Source organism: Colletes latitarsis, chromosome 6 (assembly GCF_051014445.1).
Source record: "Colletes latitarsis isolate SP2378_abdomen chromosome 6, iyColLati1, whole genome shotgun sequence".
NCBI lineage: Eukaryota > Metazoa > Arthropoda > Insecta > Hymenoptera > Colletidae > Colletes > Colletes latitarsis.
The window spans coordinates 23,483,327-23,500,829 of NC_135139.1; the positions used below are offsets into that span (position 1 = coordinate 23,483,327).

The 17,503-nt window shown below is 40.3% G+C and overlaps 2 protein-coding genes across 3 annotated transcripts in view; one reads left to right on the top strand and one right to left on the bottom strand.

Moving 5' to 3' along the window:
* Positions 1–10,536, bottom strand: part of Dip2 (disco-interacting protein 2) — a 48,166-nt gene extending 37,630 nt beyond the window's left edge. The window contains exon 1 of the mRNA XM_076767021.1: positions 9,805–10,536. Coding sequence (XP_076623136.1) covers positions 9,805–9,889 — 85 coding nt within the window. The 5' untranslated portion in view covers positions 9,890–10,536. The remainder of the gene's footprint in view (positions 1–9,804) is intronic.
* Recq4 (RecQ4 helicase) lies at positions 9,916–17,435 on the top strand. 2 transcript variants are annotated; one of them, XM_076767025.1, is made up of 7 exons: positions 9,916–10,070; positions 12,078–15,185; positions 15,265–15,552; positions 15,645–15,980; positions 16,054–16,213; positions 16,301–16,620; positions 16,705–17,435. In XM_076767025.1, exons 2-7 carry the CDS (start codon positions 12,123–12,125, stop codon positions 16,933–16,935), a joined length of 4,398 nt encoding a protein of 1,465 aa, XP_076623140.1. In that variant the 5' UTR covers positions 9,916–10,070; positions 12,078–12,122; the 3' UTR covers positions 16,936–17,435. The 2 variants fall into 2 exon arrangements, with proteins under 2 accessions (XP_076623140.1, XP_076623139.1); XM_076767024.1 differs by lacking the exon at positions 9,916–10,070 and adding an exon at positions 11,317–11,742.
* The last annotated feature ends 68 nt before the right edge of the window (positions 17,436–17,503 follow it).

Consider the following 17,503-nt stretch of genomic DNA (forward strand, 5'->3'; position numbering starts at 1 on the left):
TGCCCTCGCGAATAGTCTCTGCGATTTTCGTGAAAAACGCTTCGTTAAACCTTTCTTAACGTTCCTATAATATACCAACAATTACTCCTTTATGGCTCCTGTAGGAAAGATGGAAAAGAAAGAAGAGGGAAAGCGTTTCGTCCCTGTTTTGAATGCCGAGATATCGGTTTTTTTTGGGTTTCTCCCGTATGACAATTATTTTAATTGGTTAGTTTTATATTGGGGTTTTATCATGTTAGATTACCTGACTGGAGTTAGAGGGAAAACTTTCAAAAACCTCTATGACTTGCATCTTGCGATGGGAGTGGTAGTATTAGAGTTAGTTAGGAAATGATTAATGTAGGAGTTTTTATGCGCATTGTGAGAGGGATGTTTGGGTGGTTAAGATAGGATTTGAGTGTTTTGCGGGATATCGGGAGTCGGTCGAGGAGCGTATATACGCAGGAAGGTCGAGCGCTTGCGAGAGGAACGGTCCCTCTGGCGGCGAGTACGGGAAGCGACGGACCCCACACCTCTTAATTGTGCCCACTGTTAAGATGCTAATGCACATATGGATAACCATGTGTCCCGCGATTCAGATCCGGTCCATGCAGACTATGAATTCGTACTTGCGCTTTTGCAACGTCGAAAATAAATAATAAGACGTTACGGAAGAACGTGTAACGAAGCCATCGACGCATAGTCGTCCGATGAAAAAGTAGTCGGAGAAAAGAGATTCGCACGGGTACTCCACATACCAAGGGGGACTTTCCTTTTCGATTTGAATCGAGTGGTGGTTATCCGCGGACTGCGAGCGACGACCATAACGCAGCACGCAGCATCGATGGTTCGTTTCACGAAGAAAGAAAAAGGTTTAAATTGGCAGGTTGATTGCTCGGTGCTCTCCGACCTCCCACTCCCTCGCGCTATACCGCAGACCCTTAACTACCAGAGATCCGCAAGACCATCGCCGTACGTATTCGCATTTTTTCTTCGAATACGACTTGACACGCCCACGCCTGACCGTTCCTGTACAAGTAGCGCGAATCCAATGACAATCGACGCTTCGAAAGGTTGGAAACCTGCACGAATAAAATGCAAGTCAAACGTATTTACGAAATAGACTCGACATACAGTTACGAACGGGTCGAGCCTTGATTCTAACGCTAATCAAACTTGGAAAGATCTATACCCTCAAAGTAAATCGTCGATGACAAAGCTGGCCAAACACTCGATCCGGGGCTTACCGGCGCGCTTATCGTCAAGATAATACCCGCGGTTAGAAAGCAATTTTTTCGGAATTTTTCGTGATCGATTTACACGTTTGACGCTCACAATTATTTTCGTCGCTCGGGGCAATGGCGAACGGGAACAGAATCGGAACAAAAGTTATCGCCTTAACCTTCGACCGAGATTACCGAACAGGCGCACGAAACACTTTTACCAGAATCCAACGTTCCCCTCGTCGATAGTATGAGAACTTGACCGAGAGGTACGGAACGATTCGCTTTTCATTAGCGTCGCGTGCCGGCGTAACCTTCCATTATTTCCAATACCATCGAACCGTGGATTACGGGCGCAACGAAAGTACAGGAACGAAGAGTTGCGGAGCTCGAATCAAAAATCCGCCTCACGGCCGCAAAATTGCCAAGCAAATCTGACTTAGTTTCAAAAGTTTCCAGTTTTACAGATTCGTAAAATACGACGATCGCGCCGAAACGGGTTTACCGGTTTAGCGAGTGTTCGCGTTTGAAAAACGTCCGCTCGACGCTTTGGGAATGACCGGGATGAAATCGATAACCGAAGATTCGATACCGCGGGCTCGGTTCGTCGATAAAACACGACACGTTGGACACGGAGGTTTCTATCGTGCATCGGTGCCGTCAGAAGGTGCGGAGGAGGGACATAATAGCCGATAAGCGTCGTCGACGCGTGCATGGAACGTGCGTTGGTGCAACGTGCAACTCAAGGCGACTCGAGGACGTTTACCCACGAAACCGGCGACCTTGATCTTACAAACGGTCCACGAACGAGCCACGACAGCAGCTGCACCGACACCGATGGATGCATTCCGCCGCTAGAGTGCAACTGCACCTGCACGCTGCCTAACGATACGCCCTCGACAATTTTTCACCGGTCCTTTACCGATCGAGACGCTCCCTCCCTCGCTACACCCACTTTTCCAACGAATTCCGATGTCACCGGATAATTTAAGCTACCCGATGCTCGAGAAATGATCACGATACTAATTTCGATCGTTCGATTGTAGAGAAGTCAAACACCGAGAAGCATAGTAACGTTCAGGTTGATCTCTTAGAGTCTTGGGGGATTGGTTCTCGATTACAACTGGTCGACTCATTTATCGGCTTGGAATTCATCGAGGCGACAAGGTGCGTGCAAATCAACCTACCCCCTCCGACCCTTCCGCTGACGTCAGTTCTCGATTACGCTGTTGTTACGACGATTTACGTTCCCGTTCAACCTGACTTCGCACTTCGCCGCGGCCTCTGTTTCCAGTTCCGAGGTCACCGTATTTCCGTTCGCCATCCGGAGTTTCTTTTGCACAATTTTTCGACGCTTTCCAACGTCTTCGAGGGTTACGTAATCGAACGGGCATATCTATTGGGTCCAACGGGAAGTTCATGCCCGTTTCCATAACCTCGATTACTCCTGCACGCCACGTATTTAGCAAAAAGTAAGATCAGAACATCGACAAAAATCGTACAGACACTTTTAGGGGGTCGTTGAAAGGAACGACTCATCCTTTACAAATTCACTGTAAAACCATACGCGACATCGAAACAAGCTACCATTGAATCAGAAAAAGTAATGCAATTCGAGCGAAAATGTTGGTAAAAACATTCCTCTCGTCGGCGATATATTCGAAACGGTTTTTGAGTTATTTGTAAGCGAATACGCGTTTGAGATTTTAGGGTCACCTTCACCTTCCCGAGTGGAACTACAGCTTTTCAAACGCCTACGAGCGTAGCCCTTCTCGCGACGAGTTCGATGACCTCGGGCTCAAGGTCAATCAAGGTCAAGCAAAGTTCGAAGACGTCGAATAATATCTAAGAACGTATCCGCGCAAAGAGCAACATTTCAACGAAAAACGACTACTTTCCTCGACTTTCAAATATATTCCGTCTATAAAAATACCGATTTTCACGCAAATTACAAGATCTTGCGAAGACTCGGTCTCCTTTTTTTTTATACAGAGAGATGCGTTGTATTTCGCTGCTCGAGACGATCGCTCGAACAGCTATAAAAAAGCTTGAATGTCTTAACTCGAATTTCTTGGAATTATCGGTCGTTGATCTCGTCGCGAGGACTCGTAAATACCTAAGATCCATCCTATCGGATCTAAAAACTATGGACCCCGTAGCAGACTGCGATTTTCCCGTATTACTTTCCCCTCGAAACTCGGAACTCTCTGCCGAACAAAGAATTTTTCGTTTCGCTCGATTTCGCGGATAATTCCCTAAAATAATTACGGTAAAACCCCGTGGAAACCCGTTTGCCAGTAAAACGAACGCGTAACCGATCGGTGCAGAGTTTTCTCGCGGTTCGGGTAACCTTGGGGAAGACTTAAATCGCGCCGTAGCTCGAAATAAAACCGAATACAGTAAAATAGGACGCCCAAACTGGTCGTTCATGGAACTCGAAAAGGATGAATCAGTGGGCGGTGAATAATCTCTACTCTCTCGACCGTCTCCTTTCTTCTTGGACGCTCCTTTGCAGCCAATTACACGAAACACCATCGTGATCCTCGGCAATTTGTTCTCGGGCTACACGATAAAAACATTTAAACGCGATTAGTCGTACACAATAAGAATTATTCATAAGGCGTGTAGAAAGACCGATGGCATAATTGCTCGTTACCCGTTTTCGTTCGCTGTACGGTTGTTTTGGCGTTTCCCAAACCATCGGGAATCGCGTTTCCACTCGCAGAAGGAAGCGTTAACTACTGAGCGTTGGGCAACTGCGAGCGCAACGATCCGTGCGACCATGGAAATCGCACGGATAAAGGTCCACCTTACCTTTAACTACGGTCGCGTAATAACACGGTGATTACGAAATTGTAGGTTAAGATCGCTTTCTATTCTTTTTTACCCCTCCCTGTCCGACAGACAACCCAGTCACTTCGAGACGAACAACACTTTTTCACCGAGACGCAATCATCGGGGCTCGCGTTTACACGCGATATCGCTCGAAAGATCCTCCGATACAGATACGAACGAACTGAATGATTAGGCACCGGTGTACGCATTGAAAATGTTTGTTAAGTCTTACGAGAGACTGCTGTTCGAGGCTACGTATGTATTAAGGGAGTATTGCCGTCTAGACTGTCATTTCTTCGGCCTTTTTTTGTGATTTTTTTTTTAACGACAGGAAGGTTGTTTTGTAGCGACATTTTCCAGATATATTTATTTGTCTTATAGGTATGTATAGTATTTTTTTCATCAAAAAATATTAAAAATTGCGAGAGTTATAGCCTCTTGTTTAAAAAAACCGCATTTAAACTGGCTTACACGATATTTCAAGATCTAGCAAACCGATTGACTTCAAATTTGGAGAGAATATTCAGCAGACACGCCTTTATAGCTGGAACTAGAGATTTAAAAAAATAATGAGTTTTACTATTTTTTTTGATACGCTAAAGACTAAAGAACGATTAACAAATAGAAATTCGAAACTTGAAGCGTCGCCATTTCTTTATTTATCAGGATTTTGACTTCTCCCTAATTCCCGCTATAACTACAACCTTCCTTATGAAGATACTTTAACCCCCTCTGTTTCAAATTATCTGGAATCCTGGAAGCCATTGGAGCACCTTTTCCAAAAGAGCCATTAAATAAGAAGTTACAATTCCCACGATTTTTAATATTTTTCCATGAAAAAAATATAGTACATGCTTATAAGATGAATAAATATATCTACAAAGTTTCAGTACAAAACAGCCTATCTATCATTAAAAAAAAATCACAAAAAGGGCCGTGAAATTTACAGTCTAGACAGCAATAACTCCTTAACGTAAACAAACAAAACCGGGTGCACTGTCGTTTTCTAAGCTCGACGTTCTGAAATTTTAAGCGAACAAAATCGTTAAGACGCTCGAATCGACGCAAGTCTATTCTATAAAAATGATTTGTTAATTATACTACCATTCCAGTTTCAAAACGCTTTGAAACTTTACTCCCGAATGAAATCCCTCGAGCATACACACCCGAGGTGGACACCACGATTCTAATCCAACACGCATTTCACGCCCAAGGAAACACCTCGTCCACCGTCGAACCGGTTTAAATATTACGTTGACCGGCGCTAAACGAAGAAAACAATTAACTGAAATTAGAGGCAGCAAACACCCGGTTCGTGGATCGTTGGATCGTTAATGACTCGTAGACAAATCCTATCGTCGAATAAACGAGGCGTCCTCTCGTTAAATCACCACCGATTACGCGTAACGCCATCGACTATCGGGTCGATTTATTTTTCATGCCGAATCGATTCGATCGAAAGAAAAATTATACTTTCGATCGTGAATCTAGCGTTTTAAAATACCAAGGGGAGAATACACGTCGAAGGTGGACAAATTCTACCGCTGCATCCGCGATTTTATCGTCCAAGGAGTTTTCATTACGATTACGTCAACTCGGTTAATTACCGGGTGAAGTAACGACGCTCGTGTTCAAAGTAGAACACCGTCCCTTGACTATCTGTAGTTCGCAGTCGACGATGTTTGCGTTGGATACGTGCTGTCAAAGTTTCCTTTGGCTTATCACCTTGTCTTTCGGTACGTTAGTCCGAACGTTTGAGGCCTCGTTTATTCTAAAGTCGCGTACCGTGCAAAGGCACGCTTCCACGTGTACGTGCAAAACCCCCGACAAACTCACTAACACGAAATTTATTTAAAACATTTAACCTCCCGAATTAGAAACTATCGCTATATACGGGTGTTCGACCACCCCTGGGGAAAATTTTAATGGGGGATTCTAGAGGCCAAAATAAGACGAAAGTCAAGAATACCAAGTTGTTGATGGAGGCTCCGTTAAAAAGTTATTAACAATTAAATTCTAAAATTTCAAATCGTTCTGAAAAAATTATTTTTAGTTGGAGGGGTCAATTACAATCATTTTTGGTCATGAGTCATACCATCGAAATCCTATTTGTCCAGGGGGGGGGGGGGGGGGGGGGGGGTGTCTAAATTTTTCGGCGAAAAAAAAAATTTTAAATCGTTCTAAAAAAATTAGTTTTAGCTAGGAGGGTCAATTACAATCATTTTTGGTGAATAAACATACCCTCGAATTCCTAACCAGTTTCGAGAAAAAAATTCGAGTAGGTTGACAAATTTTTCGACAAATTTAAAAAATTTCAAATCGTTCTGAAAAAAATATTGTTAGCTGTGGGGGTCAATTACAATCATTTTTGATGAACAGACATACCCCCGAAATCTTACCCACTTTCTAGAAAAAAATTCGAGAAGGTGTGAAATTTTTCGACGAAATTAAAATATTTCAAATCGTTCTAAAAAAATTAGTTTTAGCTAGGAGGGTCAATTACAATCATTTTTGGTGAATAGACATACCCTCGAATTTCTAACCAGTTTCGAGAAAAAAATTGGAGTAGGTTGACAAATTTTTCGACAAATTTGAAAAATTTCAAATCGTTCTGGAAAAATTATTTTCGGTTGTGGGAGTCAATTACAATGATTTTTGGTGAATAGACATAACCCCGAAATCTTGCGCATTTTCGAGAAAAAAATTCAGTACAGGCGGAACTTTAAACGTTAATAACTTTTTAACGAAGCCTCCATCAACAAATTGGTATTCTTGATCTTCGTCTTATTTTGGCCTCTAGAATCCCCCATTAAAATTTTTCCCAGGGGTATCTGAACTTCCTGTATAGTTCAATTAAAATCTAACATGCGTATTGTTATTGTTTAAAGTTCTCGAGCGTTCGAATACTTTTGTGAGTCACTGTAAAAAAGATCGAACGATAACTATCGCAGATAGAGAGCGTCATCGATCGATACGATTTCGATGCGCGATAACCTCAGTCGCCCAGTGGTTGTACAAATCTATTTCAATAAATGTCAAGAAACCAGCCTGGAATTTTTCAGGTGTTTATTCTCATTTTCTCAAACGATAAATTTATTTTCTCAATCTCCCCCCCCCCCCCTCCCGGTCCCTGGTATTCTAAAGCGTTTCGTGTTCGTTCAACGTCGTTTTTACGCGATATCCTCGACGAGGCGATGTGACGTTAACTGGACGGGTCACCGTTCATCTTCGCGAAGCTTTATTTGCATGTGAGGTAATTGCGCAGATTACCCGTACATGCGTATTTCAATTGAAACCGACTACACACGACCGCCTTGAGAGGAATCCTGGACAGTTTTGGACGCGACAGAAACGCTCTTGTGCTGTCCATCGAGGAGTTTCACTCTCAAGAATCAGATTATCAAGAGCAACGCTCTGGCGGACAGAATTCAAAGTAAGGATTCTTTCGCACGGTCAACCGAGACACAATGACCTTGTATCGACGGTCGAACATTAGATTTAGCGGTCTGAGAGGTGTAAACAACTCCTGTATCTTTCCACGCAGTGGACGGTCGATCGTGCGAAAAGTGAACGGCCATGAAAAACACTAGGATCCCTTTAAATCGCGAACGGACAAGACAACCGTTCGGCCCAAGGGGCTGCAAGGAAGAAACCGGTCGGCCACTCGATGTAACAATTTCTAACTGCGAATGCAAATAAGCAAACCGTCCAGCGGAGTCAGGAGGCCGCGGGAACCAGACTCGAAACTTCACACCTGTAACGATGAGACTGGCTGCCACGGGACACCTATGCGAACTCCGCTGAAACGACTACGCTTCTTCGACGGTTCAAAGATATTTTCAAGAGTCGCGTCCAAGTCGAGGAATCATCGGCCAACGCGTTGAGAACCGCTGCATCAGAATATTCCACGACAAAAAACTGACTATTTTTAGAATCGTCCAATAAAGCGGTAAAATTGGTGATCTATTTTGAAAGTCTAAGTGGAAATTCAATACGCACGAATCGCATTTAAATGCCTAATTCTCAAGAACGACGTAGCTGTTGCCAGCGACGCTGAAGAAACTCTTATAAAACATCGTTGGACGAAAACCGTGCGTTTAAAGGGCAACATTCTTCTAACAAAAATTTCGCGGTTATCAACTTTTTGCAATGTTTCAATACTGCCGCAAAAAATGTGTCGAGACACAGTCTGGTTCACTTGCGCGGAAAATTATTATATTTAATCAACGATTGGTAAAAAGTTACTCGTTTGCACTTTCAACGTTTCCTGGAAAAGAAACTCGTATCGCTAGTGAGATAATCTGCTGTACAGAGTGTTTCAGAAATACATGTGAATACTAAAGATGGATCTACATGCTAAAAGAAATAAGAAACCTGTATCCCTGTATCAGAGTCGGGCGAAGTTTGGGCAAAATCTTTAACCTCTAATGAACCTCGAAACTTAAACGGGAATTACGGACGACGAGAGTCGAGACACGCGTCAGTTTTTCTATGCCTTGTCGAAGTGTGCCAAGTATTCGGGGATGACACGAGAAACCGGTCGATAGCTCGTTACGAAAGACAGAACTGCAAATACAAATGAGTCCGCAAGATAACCGTGCAAGCCAGCGAATTACGATTCAAATCACAGAAAAAGAATTTGTGACATCCTTCGCCTCCGTCGTCGGTACATCTGTTTGTTTACTTGATTATTATCTTCCAGTATTATCGTCTAAAATTTTTCCGAAACCCTAGTGGTTCCTGAATATACGAATCACTACTTCGTAATTCTCTTGGTTATGTTGCTATAACCATCGACCAGGATATTTTACATTTTTTCCAACAGATCATCGTACATAGGTTATATTTTGATTATACGTGTAACGAACGTTTCTATATTGCCAGTTTCGCATGCGTCAGTGTGTCATTAACTTATTGGGTGACCGTGGGTTATTCGTACATATCCACATCCTATGCGTGCAATTGTACTTTTCTTTCTACCTAAGAATTATTCTAGTTTCAAACTTTTTACTTTATCCGACGTGTTATTACGGGGCACTCGTTTCACGCTGAAAGTAGAATCGTTTAATCGGAAGGTTGCCAGGACACGTCGAGGACATCTATGCACATTCGGAATCGAGACGTACACCATACAAAATCAGTTTCTCGTTGCGTGCTCGAATTTGTTTTAAAAATAGGCAAATGCTCGTACCGAGATATCGGATCGTTTGAACATTTTCGCACGAGAAAAACATAAGCGCAAACGACGTCGAATCCTGTTCTATGGGGAAATTCAATCCGATAAACTGGCCACCGGTTTTGAACGATGCGTTCGAACAGGTTTCGCGAGATTTGTTTTAAGCATCGAGCGTGGCGAGATCGTAGGCAAAGATCGTCGATAATTCAAAATCTGTGAAAAAGGAAGACAAGGATCGGTCATCGTCGGTGGTCCAAAAGAAAATTGCAAAGAGCGACGTGTATAGAGCGAGGCGCGGTCGATAGGGACACTCGAATGTCGCGATCAGGACAGACACGTTTGGAGGAATTCCAAATCCCTCTCGTATAATGTACGTTTGACAGGGAATGGGAAAAACGTCCGTTCGGGCACGAAACGATTTTCCAGAGGCCGATGTACACGGTTTCGTGGGAGCAAAACGGCAACAGCGAAGGTATTATCGATTTTATCAACTCAGGGGGCTAGGGGATTCTTTCTCTGGTGTGCAGTCACGGGGTGAGTCAGAAAGGGTTTGCGTAGCGGCGCATCGAGAAAAGCTGCTTGTCTACTCACCTTCGGATAACTCGAGATCCAGCTCAGCAAGTTTCTCCCGCACGTCCTCCGGGAGTTTGCCGACGTCGATGTTGAACTCGGCCATCGCTAGGCCATCCGCGCTGCGCCGAGATCACCAATTCTCCAGCCGTACATTCCACGATCCGTCACCACCGCTCGGCCATCTTGCCTTACACTGATCCCTCGAGCTGCCGCCAGTTGGCGACACCATTTAACCGGCGCCGCGCAAGCGTGCGTATTCGATCACTGATCAAATAATGTATTAGGTTGGTGCATATGAAACCTCGTTTTTACGAACATTGAATTTCGCGGTACGATGATAAATGGGTTAAACGGTATTTGATTCTAAATTGTATATCCTGTTTATAGAGGCTAGAACCCTTAAAATAATTCATATAATTCATATTCTAACTTGCCATACAACGAAGAATGATACAAATATTACTTCAAGTTCATTTTGTATACTACATATTCAATTAATTGATAAACATTTCCATCTAATGGAGACCCAAAAAGAAGAAAAGGGTCATCCACAAGTATCGACTATCCTGTTATTAGCTAAACTGTCATGGTGGTCACTGGTGACCGGCGCTTTGCAATAGCTTCGGGGATTCGACAAAGAAGTAGTTGATTATAATGATCTCCCACAATAGTGAATGTATTTCATTGAAATCTATTTATGAAGTAGAGCTCCTTAATATCCAAGAAAAAGTATTAAACAGCATTTCCGTAGAGCATCAAACAAATGTATTAAAAATAAAAATTGAGTTTTTAAGAAAAATCGACAGGGAGTAAATGGAGAAATTTTTCGACGAAAAAAAAAATTTCAAATCGTTCTGAAAAAATTATTTTCGGTTGCAAGGGTCGATTACAATCATTTTTTATCATTACACACACCCCCGAAATTTTACGCATTTTCGAGAAAAAAATGGTCCAATATTCAAACAGCCATAACTCCTACAATAGTGAATGTATTTCAATGAAACTTTTTTCTGAAGTAGAGCCCATGGGTACCTACAAAAAAGTATTAGACAACTTTTCTATACAGCGTCAAACAAAATTACTATAAATCAAAAACGGATTTCCAAGAAAAATCGACAGGGGGTAGGTGCCTAAATTTTTCGGCGAGAAAAAAAATTTCAACTCGTTCTGAAAAAATTATTTTCGGTTTCGGGGGTCAATTACAATCATTTTTGGTAAATATATGTGCCCTCAAAATCCTACGCACTTCCGAGAAAAAAATTCAGGAAGGTGGACAAATTTTTTGGCGAAATTAAAAAATTTCAAATCGTTCTAAAAAAATTATTTTTGGTTTCGGGGGTCAATTACAATCATTTTTGGTGAATATACATAACCCTGAAATCCTACACACTTTCGAGAAAAAAATTCTTTACCGAAAATACAAATGTGTGGACAGAAATGTTTCCTCAAAATTTCATGCGTATGTTTAAAACATCGTAACTTTTGGAAGGTTTTGAAGGATTACCGAAAAAGTAATTCTGTTATAAAATTTATTTAAAAGTCAGGTCAAATCTGGTTTACAAAAGTAATCGCTATATTTTTCTAAACAAGTAAACAAAATACATTTTTGAAACAATCGATAATTAGAAACGACAATAAAGAAACAAACTAGTAGAGTATAACAGACAAAGCCTAAAATTATATTGTATAACTGTTTTGAGAATGATGACCGTTATGTGATCTTACCTTCGGAGCATGTATAGCTTTTACGCGGTGAATCCATAACATAATCGTCGACCGTGCGACATAACCTCCAATAAATGGTAGTTTAATTTACGAACAAGTTTTTTTAACCTTTGTAAAAATATGAAAATACTAGAAGATCCAGTCTTCAAAACAAACTACCAAAAATATAAAGTTCGTGTCAAACTATGGGAAAGTCGCTTTACGGAAAAATATGGACGTAAGCCTAACAGGGTATGTACATAACTTACGTTTTTTACATTCAATACATTTAATACGACTGAAGTTTTACTACTAACAAGTATTAATGATAATTTCTAAATTTCATTTCGCTGTTGAGTTGTAGCGATCGATGCATTTCAGACAAATTTCGTAAAAAAGTATTAGTCCCATTGTAAAATCCATTTCAAAAAGATATTTCGTAAATTTATAATTAAATAACTATTTCAGTAAAAGCAAAATTCTTTATTTTTATCGCTGCTTAACATTTTCTTTGTATTTCTGGTTAATACAACTGCAACTGAAAAGTAAAATAATACCATAACTTAGGCGATATTTATATTTTTTAGAATGACATTAAAGAGGCTGACATAAAAATAAAAGAATCATATAAAATGTATTGGAAATTGAAAACACAAGCCTTAGAAGAAACACTCACGGATATTACATTTTCCGATGAAATACAAGACAATGTTTCCGATAAAACATTAACTCAGACAGTGGTTGAAGAAATAAAAAAAGACAACAAATTATTAGTGGAGGATAATAAGCAAAGTACAGATAGTACAGATGGAAAAGATATTGGAGATATAGATGACAAGAATGTAGAAAGTATAGAGAAAAAAGATACAGAAAATGTAGGTACGAAGGATACAGAAAATATAGATCCCCATTGTCATAAAAATCAACCTATCTTTGATGATCCAACGACAAATAAAACTGAATACAAAAATGTGGAAGGTGTATGGGGTGATCACTTAAGTAAAAGCAACGAACAAGTGCCTAAAAAGAAACAAACTCTACTTGCAAGTAAATCATCTTCATTTCAATTATCACTAAATAAATTTACAAGCTCAAGTTTTACAAAAAGAAATCCTAGAAAATCACTATCTATGTCAAAGATTAAAAGTAAATCTGAAAGAAATATTAGCACCAGTACAAGCGAGAACGTAGAACAAACTAAGAATAGAGACACAAGCAAGGAAAGTAACCTTACTGTCGATGAAGACGTAACACCTATGTTTGGTGAACCAGTAAAAGTTACATACATGAAACAAAAACCTACTAGTCACTCAATTAGTACTGTACAACAATTAATGGAAGGTTATACGGTTAATAGAAATTTAAACCCAGGCTGGCTGCAGAGATGTGCAAAGCAAAGTAATTTGGAATATTCAATGGCCGATTTACAGACGCTCTCTGGTACGAGCGATTCTGGAATCGAATCGATGGAAACGAGTATTCAATCGCCTAATGAAAATATCACGGTACTCGAGCCGACTAAATTGATACAAGTATCGGACGAAGAGGACTTTATTTGTAATAGTGACTCGGAAGAAGAACGTAGACATAAACGTATCAGAAACATTAACAAAAGATTCAGCGATCAAGAGAATTATCCTGCTAAAAGAATATGCACCGATATTCGCACGAGTATACCCGTTGAAAAACAAGTATCAAATACAATACATTTCATGTATTCTATCGAGAATGTTAACACGCCTACGAACGTGCAAGCAAAAAATAATGATATAAGCGATAAAAGTATAAACAATGTGACAAATTTGATCGAGAATGCAGAGACAATATCTACCGAAATTCATCCATCTCGTCGCAAAACTTTTAGAAGAATTAAGCAAGCCTCGTCCGATGATTCTGATCCAGATTTCGATGAGAATGATAAAAAACATACAAAACAAAAAGTATCAAGGAAAATACGAACAACTAGTACAAAAACAACGAAAAATTCAACGAAGGGAACAAATTCGAGAAAGGAGAAGGCAAGCAAAGCTGGAAGAAGGAAGTCCTCTAGAAAAAAAAAGAACGTAGAAACAGATGAGGAAGACTTATTAGAGTCTGAAGCTACAAATTCAGAAAACACAGTAATTAAAAAGCCTCCGATATATGCGATAGAGACTTTGCAAGCTGTTCCACGTTTTGCTATCAATAAAAGTAAACAGGGAAACCTTATTGAACAATGCACCAAATCGGTTTCCTCGACGACTAATAATTCAAGCGTCGATTCTATCGTACCTACGACAAGACCAAAAGGGCAATTAACTGATAAAGAAAAATTAGAGAAGAAGGTTATGGACGGAAAAATAAACGAGAACTTCGTTAGAATAAACTTGAAGAAAAAGGTATTTGTTCGTGGCAAAAAGAACTTTAATTTCTCGAAGTATAAAAAGAATCAGTGGAAGCAAAGAAAGAAAGAATTAGGATCCGGAGAAGGTAGTTTACACGTAGCCGACTTCGTTGAAAAACATAATGTATTGACGTGCTTTGTCTGCGGAGACGTTGGTCACTTTTCGAGAAACTGTCCGAATAGAAAAGGCGACGATCTGATACCGTTGGAAGAAGTAGACGATAGTTCGCAGTTTCCTACTTTGGAAGAAGCCCAGCAAATGGCTAGTCAAAGTGCAGTCACAGTACACGCAAATAGAATTAATCTTTTACCGAAAACCCCATCTCATTCTTCCGCGGTAGAAAACGAATCGGAGGATAAGACTGACGATAACGATTTATGGGAACCTATCGAGGATGAAGAACTTCTATGCGGGCATAAAATACCCGAGGAGTTGATATCGAAGTTATTACCTCCCAAACTTGACACTGTACGTCCATTGTACGAAGTTAAAGAAGACAAATCGTGTATCGATACACCGGCCGAAGTAGTTGAAACGTTACAGAAATTCGGTCACGAGAATTTTAGACCCGGACAAGAGAAAGCAGTGATGAGAATACTTTCTGGTCAATCAACGTTGGTTACTCTATCCACTGGTTCCGGAAAATCATTGTGTTACCAACTGCCTGCGTATCTTTATTCGAAACATTCTAACTGTATTACTTTGGTCATATCACCGTTAGTGTCTTTGATGGACGATCAAGTGACGGGCGTACCGTCATTTTTGTCCGCAGCGTGTCTGCACACAAACCAAACGGAAAAAGTACGAAACAACGTGATGGAAAACTTGAAGCACGGAAAAGTGAACATTTTGTTAGTCTCCCCAGAGGCCGTGGTCGCTGGCGAAAAATCAACTGGCTTCGGCGCCATATTTAGACAACTTCCACCGATTGCTTTTGCGTGCATAGACGAGGCTCACTGTATTTCGCAATGGTCCCATAACTTCCGTCCGTCTTATCTCATGGTGTGTCGAGTTCTCCGAGAAAAATTAGGCGTCAAAACGGTGCTAGCTTTGACTGCCACCGCGAGAAAGGTTACCTGTGAAAGTATAGTAAAGCATTTAGACATACACGACGGAATGGCGGGTATCATTTCTGACATTCCAATGCCGACAAACCTATTGCTAACAAGTTCCAGAGAAGAAAACAAGAACGAAGCTTTAATAAAATTGTTGGAAAGTGAAAGGTTCCAGGAGTGTGATTCGGTTATCGTTTACTGTACTCGTCGAGAAGAGTGCGAACGAATTGCTGGTCTTCTAAGAGCGTCTTTACCGGTATTATTATTCTTCCTTTTTCGCAATCACTCGATCGTTGGTAACGTGATACTGTTACGTATTATTTATTCATTAACAGGAAACGCATAATCCCAATAAACGTAATAGCAAACTCTCTTCCGTCGCGGAGCCGTATCATGCTGGATTATCGGCCTACCGTCGGAAAACTGTACAGAAGGCGTTCATGAACGGGAATATTAAAATTGTTGTGGCTACGGTTGCTTTCGGTATGGGTCTAAATAAACCAGATATTCGTGCCGTAATCCACTACAATATGCCTGGAACGTTTGAAGGTTACGTTCAGGAAATCGGAAGAGCCGGACGAGATGGACTTGTAGCACATTGTCATTTATTTTTAAATCCTAAGGTATTGTAAAATAGCATGTTTTTCAAACGTCGTCGATTCTCTTTCGTCAAATACATGATTCGATCGAACATTCAATGCTATCTCCGATTTAGGAGGACAACGATAAATGGGAACTGCGCCGACATATTTATGCAAATGGCGTAGACAGACATACGATCAGGCGTTTGCTCGAAAAAGTTTTTATTCCGTGTTCGTGTTCGAAGTTACGCGAAAAAAATGATGGCCGTAGATGTCCTGGCCACGAAGTTGCTATACCGATCGATGAAACGGTCGAAGCTCTAGATATTACCTCGGAATCCATTTCGACCCTTTTATGCTACCTTGAACTGCACCCTAAAAGATTCATCACAGTTCTTTCGTCGGTGTATGTAAGAGCTAGGGTATCGAGTTACAATGGACCTATGGGGTTGAAACATGCCGCGCAATCAGTGAGTATTTGCAATATTTGTTCGAAATAGATGATGTTTGGTAACATGGAAATAATTAACGTGACAATTTTAGTCTCCGCCACTGGCAATGGCAATAGCAATGGACCTGCAAAAAGGTATTTCTCACGAAGATAGTAACGTTATCGAGTTTCCGGTTGTGGACATAGCGTCCGCCATTGGTTGGGATAGCGGTGTAGCGAAGAGTCATCTTAAAAGTTTAGAGTGGAAAACAGGTGTGCTTTCGTGAATAATTAGATACTCTATTTTCCATAAATAACCGACTGATATTAAAATATACTCAATTTTTCCTTGTCTTTCAGTTAACGGATCTTCAAAACGTTCGGCTATTTCGGTAAAATATGACACGCTTGGGTTAAGAGTGAGAGCTCCTGGTGATCTTACAGAAAATGAACTGGACGAAGCACTTGACGCTTTGTTTAGTCGTGCACAGTCTCAAGAAACCTCAGCTATACAACAACTCGAAACAATTAGCTTAACACTTCATAAGTTTAGCATGAAATCAGTGACAGAGTGTTTAATAACGAATGCAGACATTACTGAGAAATCTGATCAATTAAAGAATGTTATTAGAAGATACTTTGCAGGAGAAGTTTTGTTGGATATTGATTTGAAGCAACAAGTATGGAATTTTCTACGATTTTAGATACTGATTACAGTAGACTATTGAATCATGTTTAGTACATTTTTTTATTTTTATTTCCAGATGAAGTTGACAAATGAAGACGATGTCGCTGGTGACGTTCGAAATTTAATTATAAACTATCGAGATGTTAATTTTAATGGACGCGCTATTGCTCGTATTTTCCACGGTATACAAAGCCCGAATTATCCCGCCTACATTTGGAATAAATGTCGCTTTTGGAGGTCTCATCTTTCGTGCAACTTCAACGCTTTGTGCCAAATTGCAACAAGAGAAATTTTGGCATTACGCTAGGGAAGTATATTTTCAATGTTTTTAAGGATGAACTTTGATTTTACGATTGTTACAGCACAATATAGCAGAATTTTTTAAACAGTAATTATCACAAATATTTGAACGATACGTAATGATCTCCATAATTTATTCGTGATAGATCGTTATCTGAACTTCAGATCGATATGTGATGTGGACAGCGTGTAAAGCGCACATCGCAGGATAGGTTTAGTGCATTATAGGTTCTACTTAATGGTACGGTATATTGACTGAGTAATTTTATTTTTAAGAACTTAAAAATAAATTAAAGATCGTATAACGCTTTATTGTTTCAATAACGAGTGACAAAGATGGTGTAAGTCGTGATATGTAAAATGTTTTCTCACATATCCTTTAACGGAGTAACAAATTTTTATACATTTATAAAATAAATTGTAATATAAATGTTTTCCTTCTTTTAAAGTGATACTATCTTTGTTGTGCTTTTAACGTGTAACGGTAATAAAGACTTATCCAACTTTTTTATCGGGTACTCGTAATGGTCCTCTATTACTATATCGTTACTGTTAGTCGATAAACATATCCCCAA